This window comes from Lagopus leucura, unplaced genomic scaffold, assembly GCF_019238085.1.
Source record: "Lagopus leucura isolate 7727_CA_CO unplaced genomic scaffold, USGS_WTPT01 Super-Scaffold_100091, whole genome shotgun sequence".
Classification (NCBI taxonomy): Eukaryota; Metazoa; Chordata; class Aves; order Galliformes; family Phasianidae; genus Lagopus; species Lagopus leucura.
Window position 1 is genome coordinate 207,090 of NW_024962320.1, and position 18,499 is coordinate 225,588.

At 49.3% G+C, this 18,499-nt stretch overlaps 1 protein-coding gene across 5 annotated transcripts; it reads left to right on the forward strand.

Annotated features, from left to right (window-relative positions):
* The first annotated feature begins 2,149 nt into the window (after window positions 1–2,149).
* ACSBG2 (acyl-CoA synthetase bubblegum family member 2) lies at window positions 2,150–18,347 on the forward strand. 5 transcript variants are annotated; one of them, XM_042887539.1, is made up of 15 exons: window positions 2,150–2,203; window positions 5,709–5,838; window positions 8,272–8,351; window positions 8,681–8,922; window positions 9,917–10,005; window positions 10,524–10,644; window positions 11,090–11,170; window positions 11,619–11,768; window positions 11,944–12,120; window positions 12,781–12,962; window positions 13,239–13,472; window positions 14,155–14,372; window positions 15,211–15,350; window positions 16,251–16,497; window positions 16,873–18,347. In XM_042887539.1, exons 2-15 carry the CDS (start codon window positions 5,714–5,716, stop codon window positions 16,986–16,988), a joined length of 2,202 nt encoding a protein of 733 aa, XP_042743473.1. In that variant the 5' UTR covers window positions 2,150–2,203; window positions 5,709–5,713; the 3' UTR covers window positions 16,989–18,347. The 5 variants fall into 5 exon arrangements, with proteins under 5 accessions (XP_042743473.1, XP_042743474.1, XP_042743470.1 ...); XM_042887540.1 differs by lacking the exon at window positions 2,150–2,203 and adding an exon at window positions 2,271–2,376; XM_042887536.1 differs by lacking the exon at window positions 2,150–2,203 and adding an exon at window positions 5,265–5,360.
* The last annotated feature ends 152 nt before the right edge of the window (window positions 18,348–18,499 follow it).

Below are 18,499 nucleotides of genomic sequence, written 5' to 3' on the forward strand. Positions count from 1 at the left end.
ACAAGTGCAAGACTAAGACATGCATTTCATGCTTCCTCCTTGCCCCAACGTGTCAGTACATATAATTCACACTGGCTGTAATTTCGATGGCATGAGAATTTAGTGAGATCAGGCTCAAGCTGGTGATCTGAACAGCTGTTGCTTGCAAAGAGCTTTCGGTGTCAGCTGGCCCAGCAGTCAGAGCTGCAGCTCAGCCCATGTGAGCTTTTCTGTACAGCACTTCCATTAACTGGAGGTAATATTACCTATTACCTGGAGGTGCTTGAGCCAACCTGCTTTTGTTGCCTTGGAAAGTGAGAACCCTGGGACTCCACTTGAGTCAATTGTTGATAAATGTAGAGTCCACGAATGTGATCCTTGACAAAGGGTGCAGTCACTGTGGTGCATTTGCCACCCCAGGACTTCAAGCTTGGCCACTCCATTTCTGTTTGCAAAGGGTTAGGCCTGTCAATAGCAACAGCCCGTTGTTAGGAGGTGGTGGAAGCTGAACTCCTGCAGGCAGCCAGAGCAGCTCAGGATCACACGCTGTGCTCTCATGTGCTCCTTTGCTGGTGGTCCCCTTCACTCTGAATTTTGCAGACACATCCACATCTGCCTCTGTAGTGTTGCAACCTCACCCCCAAACAGGGAAAAAAAAAAAAAAAAAAGTGCAGCTTGCCCCAGGTCATTTGCTGGCTCAGGCCATTATCCAAAATAGAACTGGTTGCTTCTGCCACATCAGTTAACCTTTGGGCTGTGCCACTGAATCTTTTTTTGGGTCTCCAAGAATTCTCTGCCCTTTGTCAGCACAGCAGGTACTGATTAACAATTAAGGCACGTCTGAAGTAAGAAGGTTAGTGGGCTGCTAACTTCACAGATCTATCCACAGCTCTGGACTGCAGTTTTCCAGTACTTAAAGGGAGCTTTAAGTACTAAGCAGGAAGGGGCAGACAGTGATAGGACAAGAGGGAATGGGTTTAAACTGAAAGAGGGGAGATTGAGGTTGGATGTGAGGATGAAATTTGTTACTCAGAGGGTGGTGAGGTCCCAGCACTGCTGTCCAGAGCTGTGGGTGCCCCATCCCTGGAGGTGCTCAAGGCCACGGATGGGGCCCTGCGCAGCCTCAGCTGCTGGGAGGCACCCAGCCCAGACAGGGGGCTTGGAACTGACTTGGCTTTAAGGTCCCTTCCAATCCAACCTGTTATTATTCAGTGCTGTTTGTATCCTCGCTCTCCAGAGTTAATTCACCATATGGAAATGGACGAGCTATTCAGGAGCAGGTGAGGTAGCAGGGTGGAAATTCTGCATGAGATGATGGCAGGCAGCCATAACAGCAACAGCTCCTGGGTTTGTGAATCTGCAGAGCTCGCCTTGTGAGGTTCCTGGGGCCGGTTTGGCAGCCCCAGCCCTGTGTTGTGGCTGTTCTGCAGCTGCGATGTTCTCAGCGCTGTCCTCTCCTCTGCACCTGCTGCTGCTCCAGCTGTGTTCCTGAGCTGCTGGCAGGACCTGGCCCGTGCCTGCACACCACAAGGGAGAGAGGAATGTGTCTGGGAAATGGAGGCGCTGGGGAGAGGAATATGCAGGAAAAACAAGGCTGGGGAATTCTTGGTCTGTGTTGGCAGGGTAGCAGCAGTAACTCATTTGAGGATGCAGCTGCTTGGCCATCAGGATAAACACTATCTTGGCTGTTGTGCAACTTCCCAACTGAGAACAGAAGACCTATTTGACTGCTTTTATACAAATAAAAGAAGCAAAGGGGGCACGCACGGAAGCACAGGCTGCTGCAGCCAGGCTGCTCGGCGCTGTCGGTTGGCGCTCAGTGCTCTGAGCTGCAGCGCTGCCCACGAGCCCGTGTCCTGTGAGCAATCATCGCACCACTTCCTCTGCTTGCTAGGGCAAAGCCCTCGTAACACGGATAGGAAATAGACATGCGGCCGTTTCCATCGCGTTCCCTTGCTCTCTGCTTCTGTTCGGGGCCGACTCACCCCTCCCCTGCAGCCGGGAATGGGCCGCGTGCGCTCGGCGTGTCGCTGCAGAGCGGGGTCAATAACCGCGGGTGACCTCAGCCGGGGAGGTGGGCGTGGCCACACGGTCTTTCGAGCAGCGCGCGGCAGCGGAGGCCCCGCCCCCTTCTCCCGCGCGCGCTAAAGGGGCCCCGCGTGGCGGCGCGCGGCCGCTGTTCCCGCGTCGCGCTGGGGGTTGCGCGCGCCCGCCCGCTCCTGAGGTAACGGCGCGTGCGCGCGTGCGCGGCGGGGCTGAGGGAAGCGAGCGGGTGGGGCGGTGGGCGCCGCTGAAGGGCTGCCGCGTGGAAAAAGCTTCGGCTGCGTGAAAATCACGAGTGTGCGGGGATCGGGTTGTGAAGGGCTGCGCTCCTTGAAGCCTTCGTTTAGGAACGAGGTGCTTTTAAATGGAACTGAAGTGTCGGTGAGCGGGGTGGGAAGTGAGAGCTGACTGCAGGCTGGACGGGAACGAGAGAAAATCCCGGCTGAAGGGCTGCGGGTGCGGGACGGAGCCGCTGCCCACGCCTTAATGCCGTGCGGGGATGTGGCGTTTGGTGCCGGTCGGCTCCGAGTCTGAGGGAAAAACAGAGAGAAAATCCGCCCTGGGTTCGATAGAAGCTGGCAGTGCGTCTCCAAAAGTGTATTTCCGTGCTTTCTGAGCGCGTGTGAGGGAATTTCCCTTCTGCAGACAGATGCGCGTTGCCCCGTGATGAAGCCAGCGGTCCTTTAGGAAAGAGGAACCGGCGGCAGCCCGTGAGGCGCGGCGGGGTTCAGCCCGAGCTGCGCGGAGCTGAGCGGCCGGCCGTGATGGTTTACGTGGCAGAGAGAACAGCCACGTAACTGAGATCCACAGCCCTGCTCTGCGTCGCCTGTAGAGAGGCGCTGCGCCCGGAGCCGCTCTGTGGGTGCCTTCGTTGACCCGAGGCTCGGAGCTGCTGTCACATCTCGTGTGCCCCGCTTGCTGTGGGCTCAGCCGTCTCCAGGCTGGGTTTGGTGCCTTGGGCTCGCTGTGCTCAGCGGGGCCGTCCCAGGGAGCGGTTACAGTGCTCAGAAAGCTGCTATCGCTGTACGGGTGACGTTTAAGAAAAGTGGGTTGCGAAGGATCTGTTTCCTCACTTTGTAAATCTGCAGAGAACTAGAAGTCCAGCTTTTGCTTTTGGTGGAATTCTGTTCTGGATACCCGGTGAGGTGACAGTCACAGTAAGGACTGGGCAGGCTCAGGAGTGCTGAGCATGTGAGGAAAAGGAAAAGAAAACAGCAGGGAGCAGAGCAGGCTTGTGGTAGCGAGCGTTGGGATGACTGATGAACATAACCTTAATTTGGATGGGTGTTTTTGAAGCTTTACACGTGTTTTGAGTAGGGCATATTGAGATCCTATCATCAGTGAAACCTCTAGCTCTGTAGCTCTGCCTGTTGTGTGTGCACACAGCTGCACTGTTAGTTTGTTCTGGAAGCAGAGCTGTTTCCACAAAATAGTTCATAAACTTGCAGGTCTCCAGGATACAGCGCTCAAAGCAGGGGGCAGTTTGTAGTTAAACGACTTCTGCTTTCACACAGATGTAATTAAAAGGGAGCTTTCTCTCACCAGGCTTTTCTCTGGGTGTGTGTTCGTGTTTCTAACAGCTGTGGCACGTTGCAGAGGGTTAATTCCCCCACAGACTGTATGTGCTCATTCCTGATCCTGTTCCCCCACCCATCAAGCTGCTGTGGGAATGAAGTGTGTGCGTCACTGGGTGCTTTGTGCAGCACAGCTGTGGTTGTGGCAAAGCAACACAAAGTATAGGGCCATAGCTAGATTGCTTGACAGAGCTGGTGAGGAGAGTACAAGTTTCATACATTTGCTGTATGAAATGCATGGCTGGCTTGGGCTCCCTCAGCCCTGCGTTCACAAGGGAAGTCACACAGCTAGGTTGCACTTTGGCCGTCTGCTTTTGTGCTGATGTTTCATGATCCAAGTATATTTGGGTACTCCAAAAACTCTGCTGCTTGTGCTGTTCTTCTCTAGATGCTGAGGGCCATGTGGCATTAACACCTTGATTCTCCTGGGAGATCCCAGGCCCACCTGGAGTAGTGGTGCTTCTCCCTGGGCTTCCAGGCTGTGCAATCTCACGTTGCCCTGGTTGCCCGCAGGGTCTGTGGCTCTCAGCAGGTAACACGGTGAGGCACTGCAGGAGGGCTGTTGGGGGCTCCCAGGGCAGGCACTGTGCCATGCAGAAGCTGGCGTGCTCTTATAGACCTGGGTTTGAGTTCCTCCAGGCTGGGCAGGCAGCTTTACCCGTGCTCCACCATTCTGCAAGCACTGGGCTACTCTGCAGAGGTAACGCCTGGGTTTCTCCCAGCTGACTTATACAAAGAACAGAATAAACCACTGTGGTGTTTCAGTCTAGAGTGGGGTATTGGGCAGCGTTTGCCACTTAGTCCAATGCTTCTGAGATGGGATTTTGGAGACGCCCCTCTCTCTGCTGCTCATGAATTGCAGTTTTTTTAATTGGGAATTGTAGCTCGTAGCATTGTGCCGTTGTGCAGACGAGGAGTTGGAAGGGGGGTGTGCTTCTAGCCAAGAGAGCAGGTCTGCATGCTTGAATTGCAGCTGGCCGTGCCTTTCTCCACTGCTGGCAGAAGCAGGATGCTGCACAGTCACTTCTTCCTCCAGACCTCCAGGCCACATCTGATTCATTAGAGAAACGTCTCTTTCCTCTTGCTGGTATCTGTCATCGTTCCGGCAGACGTGCTCCTCGCATTGCCTGCTTTCTGTTGCCCTAATGGAGAAATCATTAACACGGCATGCTAAAATCCAATTTTATAAGGATGAAGGATCAGATTCACTTTTGAATCAGTTACAAATTCACGGAAGCAATTAAAGCTCAGCCTGTCAGGTTGTGAGCATCAAAAGCTTTCGATGACTGTAAACCTCTAAATAAAGGCAGCGTTGCTTTCAGTATAAGAAAATCCTTCGTTTAGATGATGAAACCCCTTAATGACAAAGGACTGAAGGCAGTGCTGAAAACACAGCAGCTGCCAAGCACCGATTCTTACGAGATGAGGTTTTAAATCCCCAGGGAGCAGAAATGCAGGGGGCTGAGCCCCCCCAGCTGCCCCAGGCGTGCACAGAGGAGCCCCGAACCTCCCACGCCCCGAGAGCTGAGCACGGCAAGCAGGCGTGGGGCCAGAGCTTCCTCATTAGGCGGCGGTGTGGGGTGACGGGCTGCTTCCAATTGCAAGGCAGGGAGCACATGACATAAGATGCTCCAGATCTGCCTCATGGGCGCTAGTTTAAAAATAAAGGGTATTTTGCATCGGTGCTGGTTCAGAGAGGCTGCGGGAGGAGAGGCTGCACAAAGGAGCAGACGATGCGTTGTAAGGCCGAGCCGGAGCACTGCGGTGGGTGAACGTGGGGAGGGCTGAGAGCTGAGCCTTAACATCTGGGGCAGGAGAGTGCAGAATGTAAAGGTTAACCTCGCTGTGCTTTTTGTAAGCTGTGATCGTCGTACTTGTTCTTAAGTGTGAGAGTGGGTGTGTAATCTCATTCTCATCAGGCTTGCCAAATGCAGCAGGCGTGATGTGCAGAGCACTTTGTCTGGTGATAGAATTTACCATATTTAATGCAGACGTAGCAATCTCGGATCACATCAGCTTTGGGTTTGTCGTGGTCAGAAGGTCCCATCAGTTGAAGCTGATTTCACTGTACTGTTCGATTCCTAAATCCTAATTTAAAACCTACTTTTACAGGGACGATGCTGTGTGAGGCAGAGGCGCGTTCGACACTTGCAGATCCGGTCCCCATGGCTTATCTCAGTGTGGATGCTCAAGGGAGCAGTGAGGTGTCGCTGGATGATATCACCATCAGCTCCTCAGCTAGGTTTGTCTAATCTGAGATCTTACTGGTTTTTTTTTTCCTGTCATTACCTGCGTGCACAGCACATAGCTTGGATTCAAACAGACTTGGATTAATCGGGACAATCTGAGTTTTAGAGTCAATTTCAAACATTTCTTGCTACTTATAAAATCCAGAAGTTGAATCTGTGCTCTCATCCCCTGCAAAGAAGGAACAGAATTATTTTTACTGTGTGTAGCTACAGAGTGCAGAGCTTGGGGTAGTGTGTGTTTGATAGAGACCCAAGGCATAGAAATGGTAGAATGTTCTGCAGCTTCAGAAAGATGAACTTCTTACAGAGGAACTCCATATAACTGTTAATTTGACCTAACTGGGAGGACGCTGATGAAATTCTTAGTAAGCACTGTGTGCACTTGTGAAGCATTGCTGTATTGTAAACCAGAGATGAGCCTCTTTAGGCACAGCTTGTGTACAGCACCTGTGCTGATTTTTACCAAGCTAGGCAGCCTTGTAGTCCCTCTGTTAATCTATGTAGCTCATGCTGAAGAGCAGATTAATAATTAATTGCTAATCAAGTGTAATGGGGTAGAGCTAGCAGGCTTCCGAGGTGCTCTTTACCTATTTTGAGAGGGGCTGTGTAAAAATTACATATATTGTGGAGGAGGGAAAGATGGCTTTTGATTCGCTGTAAGGGAAGTGACTGCGGGGTTTTTCTTCTCGTATAACTGAGTCACTTCCATGCTTTGCCCGCGAAAGCAGGTGCAGAAATGATGCAGACCTTCTGCAACAGGGGGGTAATCTGTGCTGCAAACTGTTCTCAGTGCTGATGAAGAAATGTGTACTGAGGAAGATCTCGTGATCCCTTCGGGAGAAATAGAGGAAACTGATGGATGTTTCTCTGGTTTCTACCCTGCAGATCAGGTAGAAGTGGTTCTGCTTTTGGGCAGTGCATAGGAGTAGCTGTCAAAGCTGTGTGCCTTAAATCATATCGTATGTCCAAAGCCATAATTGTTTAATATCCCTTAGAAATTCAAACAAAACATAAACTGGAGAGAAGTAATTTACAGCTTAGACTGAGATCACGTGGGGCTTTGTGGCTGATTTATCTCTGCTTTGATCCAGCAGAAAGAGAAGCAAACGTGAGGCTTGGCTGGCAGCCTGCTGGGGTTAGGCTGAAGGGTTTGCATGGGACTGAGTGCTTCCTGGTTAGTGACAGTTAGTGAGCCGTGTTTTTGCTGTGCCTACAGACAGAAGAGCTGGGTGAGCCCTGTCTGTGATGTCATGGGGGGACCCTTCTGGAACATCACTGAGTGCTTGCAAGAAACCCATGCTCAGTGTTGCAGTGGGGAAGAGTGATGGTTTGAAGGAGCAAACTCTGTCATGACACCCTTGAGCAGAGATCCCCCAGGAAGGCTGCTTGGCAAGGCAAGGTGGAACTGTAGTTTCTCTGGGATGTAATCTTGGGTGGAGCAAAGCTTGGGCCTTGGTGCTGAGGTGGTACAAGTGGGGTCCGTGCAGGGTAGGGAACAAATATCACCTGCCTGTAGTTTGGAAGTGGGAGGTGTTGTTTTGGGGGCAGAACACAGAGACTCCAATACCAAATCTCATGGGGGCTGCCTTCCAATTTGTCACCTGAAGTGGGATTTGTGACTTAGTTGTTCCATGTTCTCATTGGTTAAAGCTTTATGAAAGTCAGTTTTGGAAAAGGTCAGAGTAAGAGCACTGTTCTACCAATGCAGACAGGAGGCTTTTACCAAATCTTGCAAGACTGAACATAAAGAGGGCCACTTTCATATGGAACCACAGTGCAAACTGCTTGAGGAGCACGGCTGAAGTAGAGGCACATCTGAGTGCCTTTTCAGTTACTTCACAAACATCTGCTGGAGCCTGATGGATGAACTTTAGTAGGAGTACCTAAGAACAGGATTTCCTGCTAAATCAATTTCCTGCTCTGAGCTGGCCTTACCTTCTGCAGGAAATCTCTGGGTTTTCCAAAGGGTCACTGGGTGGTTCTGCACTGCACAGCAGGAAGGCCTCGGGGGCTGCTGCCCTCGCTTCGACTTGCTTTTCTCCTACCTGTATCATGCACCAGCTCTGCACGCCTGTTTTTGTTCTCACCCTCCTCACTGCTGTTTCAGGCACACAGAGCGTTCAGGTGCTGGTAAATTATCAGGCTTTCTGGATGCAGTGTTCTTCTGCAGTGTATCTTCCAAATAGAGCAGCACACAAAAGCAGGGCAGGCAAAGATGGCACACTTGCTTAGGTGGGCCTGTTTTGTTCCGATATCCATGCAGCCTGAGCTAGTGAAATTAATAAAGCCAAGTACAGAACATCAGGAACCACTGATCTTTGTTTGGCACACGAGGATTAATGCAGTTAAGTGATGGAGCAAGCATGCCTCAGGCATTCTTCAGCCTCTTCTGTGCTTGTCCAGCACTGATTGCTTTTGCCTTGCAGAGCTGTTGAGGTCTGCAGCATGGAGCCAGCTGAAGATGCTAAGACAGAGAGATCTCAGGTGAACAAGATTGGCTTAACATGTAAGTGGAAAGTGCTTTTATTTACTGTTGTGTGCATAAAATTATTGTTTAAATGAGGGAGTGATTTGCAAAGCCATAAGAAGTGGTAGAAGTGTAGGATGGTCTGTCCAGAAACCTCTAAGCATAGGCTTATGTCTGTGCTCCAAGGAGTAAGATGGCTCATGTCACTGACTAATGCAAACCTACCAGGTATTCATGTATTCCAGTCCTTCTTTTTAGTTAGTAATAATTCAAAAAAAAGGGGGGGACTGTTGGTATTTGCTCCTGTTTATATTTCTGTTATGGCAGCAGGGAGTTTCTAAATACGAGACGTTGATCTTTATCTCCAGCCCCTTTACCTCCTGCCTCCAGCATGTGGACAACAGAACGAGATGGAGAAGTGAAACTGAGGATGGATGAGGAGGGCGTAGGCAGCAGGACACCGAAGACTGTTCATGACCTGTTCCAAGAAGCTGTTAGCAAATACAGTGATTATCATGCTCTTGCATTCAAGAAGAATGGCCAGTGGGTAAAGCTGACGTACAAGATGTACTATGACAAGTGCTGGAAAGCAGCCAAAAGCTTTCTGAAGGTGAGCTTTTGTTGAATTCTACTCCATGTGTGTGTCCAGCCGGTGTGGCTGCTGAAGCAGCTGCAGTCAGCTGTGTCTTGAGCTGCAAATTCTCTGAAAGCTGATGAGACTTCAGGTGACAGGAAGATATTTAAATGTGCCATGAACACCCTGGTGGTTGCTGCAGGGGTTTTGTACATGCATACAAAATGTTTCCACATTATATTGAGAGAGAGGGACTTGAGGCATGTGCCAGACCTGGGCAGAGCCCCTCACCAGTCACCTTTCCAGGAGAAAGCATGAAGGAAGCTGCCTGTGAGTCCAGCTGAAATGTTCTGAGCCGTTTGCTTGTGCTGTTGGATATTAAGGCATTCCAAGAGAGAAAGCAGTGTTACATGTTCTCCCTGTCTTATCTTTAGAAAGTCTTATTTCCTGAAGTTAAAGCCAGTTTTTTTTCTCTCCACCCCTGCTGTGGTATCTTCCAGTGCATGCACTTCCACCCTGGTGCAAAACCAAAGAATGGCTGAAGCAGATTTAAAGACCTGAACTTCAGCAGCTGGAATTTCCTAGCTAAGTGTCTCCAATTGGCAGCAGAGCTTCTTCTGGTCATTACTCACATCTGACTTCTCTAACCTGTACTAAATGACTAAATGTCTCAGCTGCAGTTGTTTAACTTCACCTTCTTACCTTCCAAGCCCAAGGGAGCTGACAGCCTGTAGTTCTGTAGCCCTGTGTGTGTCAGTGAGCTAATCATTGAATGCAGACCTGAGCAAATCCAGAAAACCCCTTTTTCCTTTAATTTCTCCCCTTCCACCTACTGATGTAGTTGGACAGTGTGATGATATGAAACTTTGATTGGTTCCATGCTGAGAAAGTGTGCTTGGGAAGTGTGTGTGAATTCCTGCACATAATAGTAGGAGCTTTTAGCCTGACGCTGTGCTCACAGCAAAGATCTGTGAATGAGGTGTTTTTAGAAGGAAAACAAGATTGCTGTAATCTCATCTTCTGTTTCAAGCTGGGACTGGAGCGTTTCCATGGAGTGTGCATCTTGGGATTTAATTCCCCAGAGTGGTTCATTGCTGACGTTGGAGCCATCTTTGCAGGGTAAGATGAGTTTTGGCTCTCACTGCATTTTGTTTTAGCCTTTAGATATTAATCCTGCTTCTGATTTAAAACAAAGCAAGCTCTGCTTATATTTGAACTTAATGAGGGTAGCTACAACCTAAACTCTCTTTACTTCATTACGAATTAATGAGACCAAAAAATCGTATTTTAGCAAGGTACTTCTTTTTTAAAATGAGATGAACAGTGGGTTAATCCAGAATCACAATTGGTTACATTTGGATTAAAAATGTGGTGGTGGGAAAGGTCAGAGCAGCACAGCACCCTTCTGTGTGAGACACTTTGGTCAGTTCTGACGTTACCCACGCACAGAACAAAGCCTCTGTCCTCAGAACTAAGCTTTCTGCTTTTTCTTGTTGCCTTGTGGAACGTTCCTCCTGAGAGCATTCCTCTGCTCAAGTTTAAAATAATCTGATTATTTGCCAACAACTCTGCTTATCCCCCAGCACTGTAATTTTCTCTTTTCTTCTTTTCCATTTTTTCCCCCTTTCCTACTGCAGTGGACTTGCTGTCGGAATCTACACTACCAACTCTCCTGAAGCCTGTCATTATGTGGCAGAGAACTGTAGTGCCAACATTCTGGTTGTGGAAAACCACACACAGCTGCAGAAAATCTTACAAGTAAGTGGAGTCGTTGGATGAGAGGAGGCTGTGCGTCCTGCTGGTGGGTGTGGGAGGGTAAATCTGCCTGTGGGATGTGCTGGATATGGAAGCAGATGTGAACTGACTAAGCCAACTTGATGTGTTCCATGTTTGATCCGGATGAGTGATCACTGGTGCTAAATCTTACTGTAAGATGATGGTGGTTCTGCAGCATGGCAAAGCCTTGAGCTTCAAGTATGATAATCTAGAATAAACAATTGGGGATCCCCTATATTGACTGGAACATCTCAGTCCTGATGATTACTGTGTTTACTGAGGCTTCCCTCTTCTTTTTCAATACCACAGATGAAATTCTCTAAGCTTTACTTCAAATGGAAGTAGCCACACTGAGTGGTGGTTTGCTTGGGATTGAAAGGAACAAGCAGGGTTTGCTCATTCTCATGAATCTCCCTTTCTAACGCAGATTGAGCATAAACTACCTCACCTGAAAGCTATCATCCAGTATGGAGAAGAGATAAAAGAGAAGAGACCAAATCTGTATTCTGTAAGTACTGGCATCTTACTGGATTGTAAATATTGGCTGTGCTTAGTGGTGGCTTGGGAGCAACCATCACCTTCCACTGTCATGGCAAGTGTGCACTGGGTTCAGCACTTGCCTAGATGAAGTGGTAGATGTCTACTGTTGTTCAAACCTTGATAATCCACGTTGTAAGGGAAAGGTGCAACACACTGACCTCTGCTAGATGGCTCTGGGTCCCAGCTTTACTCCTACTTAGCACTCCCAGGGCTGCTGCAGAACTGGGAAGCTTCAAGGTCGATCTGTCTCCTTTTCTGTTTCTTTCCACACCTCCCGTGGCAGCCAGGAAACATCGTGGGGCTGAGATTCTGCTGCAGGATTGAACACAGTTTCTTACTCTTCATCTTGGGCTTAATTTTGTTTGTGAATCATAGCCTATATATAAAGTGATGAAGTTCTTCACTTCTGTGTACAGTGGAAGGAGTTTTTGGACCTTGGTGAAGATGTTCCAGATTCCCAGCTCCGTGAAATCATTGACTCACAGAAGCCTAACCAGTGCTGTACCTTAATTTATACCTCAGGGACAACCGGGCAGCCAAAGGGAGTAATGCTCAGTCACGACAACGTAAGTATCTCTGTATGGACATCCATTCTGAGAGCTGTGGCCCTGGGTGGGTGCTGAGGGCTGGCAGAGGTCAGCTGAAGAGTCACAGCAATTTACAGCCTTCGTTTGTGAGCTGCTTGTTGTGCGTTGTGCCTGCTGAGCTGCTGCTTCATGCTGGGTTGTGTTCTTGTTGCAGCTGACGTGGACACCGATAGCAGCTGGCCATTCCTTAATGCTGTTGGAAGCTACTGAAAAGCAAGAGCTGGTGGTCAGCTATCTGCCCCTCAGTCATGTTGCTGCACAGATTCTGGATATTTGGCTATCGATAACATTTGGAGGACAGGTTTTCTTTGCTCAGCCAGATGCTTTAAAGGTAAAAATATTAGATGACAAAAGAACTTGTGCTCCTCTACCTGCGTGTGTAGCTGGGAGGGGGCGCTTGAATACAAACCTGGGTGGCTTAACAAAGCTTTCAGAATCACGAGATGTTTGTTTGTGTAGGGACAGAGTGCTCCTGTTTAAGGGTCTGTTGGTTTGAAGAGCATGGGCAGCCTGACCTTTGCCTTTTGGGTCTGTATGACATGCCAGGATGAGCTGACCAAGGGCTTCACAACTGGGAGCTCCTCAATATCTCATCTGGCACCGCTTCCATGCCCTGACGTTTTGGTTGAGCTCCATGTTTGCTGGATTTGCTCTGTCCATATTGCAAAATGCCCCCACCTTTACATCTGTGTCATGTGAAGAGAATTTTGTCCCTACGCTGTGCCAGCACGGGATCAAGAGTGTTGAGCCTTGCTGTCTTGTCAAAACCAGTGCAGAATAGGAATGCTTCTGAGGCTCTTTGGTGGAACGTGACAAGAAGAAAAGTGGTGTTGTTCAGTGCTGCTCTGTTTGCACTCGGCAGCAGTGGCACTTCATCTGAAAACGATTCCTCAAGAGCTGATGGCAGTTTGGGCCTTGGCAGGTGAGCAGCACTGACCTGAATCTGTACTAAAGCACCTGTGAAAGCTGTGTTCAATTCTCTTCCTCTCAGGGCACCCTGGTAGACACCCTGCGTGAGGTGAGGCCGACTGCCTTCTTAGGAGTTCCTCGTGTCTGGGAAAAAATAGAGGAAAAAATGAAATCAATCGGTGCGAAATCATCGACGCTGCGAAGAAAAGTGGCATCGTGGGCCAAGGGGGTCGGGCTGCAGACAAACCTGAAATGGATGAATGGGTAATTACAAGCTAACTTAGGGGGGGGTTATGAATATTAAGAGAACTTTAGCTCCCAGGGAGGAATTACGTTGCGTGGAGCAGGCCAGACTCGTGGGCTTCAATTAAAAACCAGATGTAATGGTTGGTCGAGAGGGTGGGCAGCAGTGGTTGGAGGCGGGAGTGATTTCTATTGTTGGTTTTTACTGAAGAAGGCAAATTAGGAGATGGATGAAAGGAGGGTGAGGAGAAGTTTTACTTTCTAACCTGAGATCCTGTTGTAATTTCCCTTCCACAGGTATTCTGAGGTCCCGGTGAACTTCCGCCTGGCCAGGCAGTTGGTGTACAAGAAGGTTCGGAAGGCCATCGGCCTGGATCGGTGCACCAGGTGCTTCACAGGAGCTGCTCCCATTAGCAGAGAGACTCTGGAGTTTTTCTTAAGTCTGAACATCCCTGTGTTTGAGCTGTATGGCATGAGTGAGAGCTCAGGGCCTCACACGGTCTCCATAGCTCAAGCGTTCAGGCTTACCAGGTAAATAACTGCTGTAAGCACATCTCTGCTGGGAGGAGCAGAGATCCTGAGTTTCTCCTGTGCCTGGCTTCTTTGTCTCGGCCACTGCAGCTCAGCCCCACGCTCGCAGCCAGTGGAACATCTCTGGGGAGCCAGTTATGCAGATGAAGAGATCTGCCGAGGGCAAAGGCAGCATTACTTAGACTTGGCCTGGATTCCCTGGGAACTGAGTGGAAAGCACAGGATTTGTGGGAGGAGCAAATTAGTGACTTCAACCCACAGTTCACCTTAATGTCAAATGAATAAATACAGTCGGACTCTTCTGCAGCTTTGAATGGCTCCTTCAGTCCCCGGGGGTTTGGGCTGCAGGGTAACACCACTGCTGGTAGAAGTTTGCCACCAAGATCATAAGTCTCCTAACTCAAAGCTCAGGTGTCTGAGGGCAGTGGGTGGAAGCGCCAGGTGTGTGAGCACTGATCTCTGCAGTAACAGCTTTCTGTACTTCCCTTTGCATAAGCAGATGCCTTTTAAATCTTTAAGTTCCCCATTGGAGTAGTTGTAATAAAAGGCTGCCTGGCTTGGTTCAGACACTTCAGGGTGAGTGGGTGCTGCTGTTGTTTCGCTCTGCTGTTCAGCGACTGGATATAAAAATAGTAATGATGAAAAAAGCCTTGGGTTTGTGTTTGTGTTCTCTTTGTTGAAGCTGTGGGAAGGAAATGGCAGGCTGTCGGACTCTGATCCATAAACCAGATGCAGACGGCATTGGGGAGATCTGCTTTGCAGGAAGGCACATCTTTATGGGCTATTTGAACATGGAGGAGAAAACCAAAGAGGCAATTGATGAAGATGGCTGGCTGCATTCAGGAGATCTTGGCAAGTGTGATAAAGATGGATTCATTTACATCACTGGCAGAATTAAAGGTAATGCTGCACCTTGTCACTCTTCTGTCTTGGAGTCACGCAGTGCTGGGGTCGGAAGCATCAAGGCCTGATAGATTTTGGCTGTGGATTGCACAGAATATTGAGATACTTCTCCTCGTGAAGATTTTAATCTGAATATGGCTGCAGGGTTTGCTGCCAGCAAACACGTGATGCAGCTTGGGAAGGGAGAAGGATGACCTCTGAAACCAGCGTGTGTCAGCAGAGTAAGGCAGAAATCCTGATTTCTTCAGCAGCTTTGCTGCCTTGTGTGCCCTGCTGCCTCCCTCCAGTTCCACCTGGCTTTGCTGGTTAACCTGTAAGAGAAATCAAGGCTTAATGCTGTTGTGAAAATGGCTTGCAGCAACAACAGCTCTTGGCCAACACCGAACAAATCTAATTTCATGAAAGGCTCTAATCATGAGCAAGAGATAAATGGTTGTGCTTTCAGCAATCTATAAAAGACAATAGGAAAGGGGCTCAGCTCTGCTCTGCCTCAGTAAATTTTTGGCTTCAGTTTCTGAACAAGTTGGTTGGATTCCCTGCAGCCTGGGGTGACTGTGGTCATGTGCTGAGGTGGTTGTACTGCACAGCCCGTGATCCCGAGCTGCAAACATCTGTGGAGCATTTGAGAAGCTCCTGCATGGCTGCTCATTTGCACACCTCAGTCCCAGCTCTTGTAGCCTGGCTGGAGTCTTTCTGGTTTGCTGCCTTCTCCAGATGTTGGGACACTCTCCTGATTGGGTCCGTGTTGCCACAGAGGTGCTATGAAGTCATTTCAGGTTGTGAAGGAAGGAAAAAGGAAGCCATAAGCAATAATCAAGATCTGATTGTTTTCCAGAGCTCATCATCACGGCAGGAGGTGAGAACGTTCCTCCTGTTCCAATTGAGGATGCTGTAAAAGAGGCCTGTCCCATCATTAGCAACGCCATGTTGGTTGGAGACAAAGCAAAATTCCTTGCCATGCTTCTGACGCTCAAGGTGGGATTGATTGTGTCTGCTGAGTGGAAAATGGGATGGGCTGAAAGGACGCAGATTATTGTAATACAGTGAGGTGAACTTTTTAATGTTCTACAGCTGCTGGAGCCCGGGGGTGATGCAGTGCATGGTTTGTAGCTGAGTTGCAAACACTGCTTGTACTGTAGAGGAAAATGAGCACTTGCCATCTGATCAGCCAACAACGTTCCACTGTTCAGGGCAACTTTATCTCTGTACCACTTCAGAGAGCAGAAACAGTACTAAGACAAGCTGAAAAAAGAAACTTGCTTTCCTTACCTAAATTTCAGGATCTCCCAGAGCAGTTCAGACAGTAATGAGATGTCAGCCATTTATTTTTAAAGACAGTGGCTTTAAACTCCACAGTGCTGTGGGGGTGGACTCTACTGCTGCCTCTGTCTATGGCTGGAGGGACCTGGTAGGCCAGTGTTTTTCCAGGACAGTGTTAATTGCTCATTAGTGAGGCTTTAGCTGCCAGCTTTCTTGCCCTTGTGCAGGAGATGCTGAGCCAGGCTCTGGTGCTGCTGTTGGGGTGAGGGGCAGTGCTGACTTCCAGCAGGATGCAGTGCTGCTGTGGGATGTGGGCGAGTAAAGCTCTGGCCCTGAGAAGAGGGGAAGACGGTGTCTTGCTTAAGTCTGTATGGCAAGTAAGGATTTGGAGCATGAGTTCTGAGCTCTGCTTGCTTCTGGGTGTTGGACGTAGCTGTTGAATTTGTGGAGACATGAAGGTGTTTTAACAAGCAGCAGTTTGTATGAAGCATATAAAAAGTGGCCAACTGACAGTCGGTGCTGAGGTGGGGAAGGGACACAGCAGCTTCTGTGGGCATAAGGCTTTTTGGGCTGGAGGGATTTTCAACAAGTGACCTCTCCTGACTTGTGTTGCAGTGCACTGTAAATATGGAAAGTGGGGAGCCGGGAGATGAGCTCACTGCAGAAGCTGTTGAATATTGTCAAAAACTGGGCAGCAAGGCTACTAAAGCCTCTGAAATCATAAGCAGCAAAGACAAGGCCGTCTATGCAGCCATCCAGGCAGCAGTTTCAGAAGTCAACAAGAGAGCTGTCTCAAATGCCCAGAAAATCCAGAAGTGGATCATTCTGGAGAAGGACTTTTCTGTCGGTGGTGGAGAGCTGGGTGAGTGGTGGGGGGGAACGGGGAGGTGGGTCCCACCTGTGGGTGTTGGACAGGCAGCACAAACAGAGCCTGGAACATGCAGCCCTGTGGCTGTGCTGTGTCAGCCTTTGGGAGGGCAGGTTGGGTTTTCCTGGACTTCCAGCTCTGCCTGACAGCACTGAGCTGAGCGGCCCTCGGTGCTGTGCTGTCTGCTGCAGGGGGTTGTGCTGGTTGTGTTCGGGGGCAGCGGAGGTGTCGTTAATCACAAACAGCATTTAGAAGTCGGTGCTCTGGATCCTCCAGGCTTCCTTCAGCTCTGACATTGATTTGTGTCCCAAAATGATGCTGTCTGTAGTGCTGGCACTGTTAGATCCCCGTGCTGTGCGTTCTTCACAGGCCCAACAATGAAACTGAAGAGACCGGCAGTGGCACAGAAATACAAAGAGCTGATTGACGAGTTCTATGTGGATGCAAACACACCGACGGCGTCGGAGAACGCGCTGCGGCAGTGAGGGGGCGCGGTAGGAAACTTCCCCTGGTGCACAGCATTCTGTCAGCCTGGGCTCCCTGCAACCGATTCAGAGGGTTCTGCAGAAATAAATGACACTCAGCAACCACGCAGCCTTCCTGAGGTGCTTAGCCGTACATCTATGGGCCCTATGACTGCAGGGTGCTCACACCCCGTTTTCCTGTGTCTCTTCACATGCAGAGAGGTTGCTGTGTGTCCCTGATTTGTATTTTTCCTTTTTCTTTTTTTTATAAGGGCAATGCATTTACCGTGTTAATTCACAGTGTATGGTGTGTCTTTACCAAAGTTTTCTTTTCCCATGCTCAATGTAAAACAACCAGGATCTGCCCTTTTCCTGCTGTGTAGGGAAGGCAGAGCTCCTTTTAGAGCAGTCTGTTTTGTTTTCCTCGATGCATGTTCAATTGCATGCTGATGACATGGGAGTTATTTTGTATGGCTTTATCCACAACCCATCATCTGTTAAGTGAGGCCAATGCTGTGGGACTGCACACCCTGGCAAGTCTGCGTGGAACCTGGAGTTCACCAGGTGGGTTTGTGCAATACTTGGAGTCTGTTTCAGCTTCCTGAGTCACAATGAAACCATAAATTATATTGTTTAAGTAGCATACATGGACTAGATTGTTTTAAAAGGCTGTGTTCATGTGTGTAACCTCTGCCTGCAGTCTTACAATCATAGAAACGTTTAGGTGGCACTCTGGAGCTGTGGGGCTGTTGGCTGATGTACAGAGAAGTTTAGAGGAGACAGCACAGGGAACAGCAGCTCCTGAGCTCCTCGGTGGTTCTGTGAGGCTCGTTCCTGTCTGTCCCTGCCTGGAGGGCCTTCAGATCCCCTCAGCAAATGAAGGACTGTTTGTAAAATGGCTTTTTTTTCAAACTAGAAATGTTTGATCTGAAAAGAGAGCAGAAGAAGTTGTGTGCTGGTCCTGACTCTTGTTTTTCCCTGGACAAAACAGGAGCACCCAGAGCTGTTGGGTGCTTTGAGTGGAAATGGCAGACAGGGAAAAAGCAACGACCCCTTTAAATAATGCAGAGCTCCAGCAAGCCCCTGCCTGCACGTTGTTGGTTCTGTGCCTCTGTCAAATCCTGCAGGGGTCAGGGAGCGTTTGCAGTCCTCAGAACCAGGAACCTTGGGGGGGTTAAAGATTGTATTTAATTGTATTTAATTTGGGCTCAGCACCACAGCAAACAGCTCAGTGAGGTGCCCACAGTGCCTGCATGGAGTGTGGTTCTGCATCATGGGAACAGCTGCTCTTCTTGTGCAACCATTTCTCAGCTGTGTGAGTTGGAAGTGTCTCAACTTTCAGAGCAATGCCTAATAAATGCCCTGTGCTTTGTGTCTTCATGCTTTGGTAATTTTTGTACAACAGTGCTCAGCTCTGAGGTACAAAGGTCCAAACCAACCTTTCCGTATCGCCACTGCATGGGAACTGTTCTCAGTAAGCACCAAGGGTGCAGACGTGCTCCCAGCCCTGAGCACCCGGCACAGGATTTAAG

Excerpts from the sequence above, each read along its gene's own strand:
- ACSBG2 (XM_042887536.1), top strand. The coding sequence starts at position 5,330 with ATGCGTTGTAAGGCCGAGCCGGAGCACTGCG. Across the intron at positions 5,839-8,271 it reads ACCATCAGCTCCTCAGCTAG|AGCTGTTGAGGTCTGCAGCA; the intron begins GTTTGTCTAATC and ends TTTGCCTTGCAG. Across the intron at positions 12,121-12,780 it reads CTCAGCCAGATGCTTTAAAG|GGCACCCTGGTAGACACCCT; the intron begins GTAAAAATATTA and ends TCTTCCTCTCAG.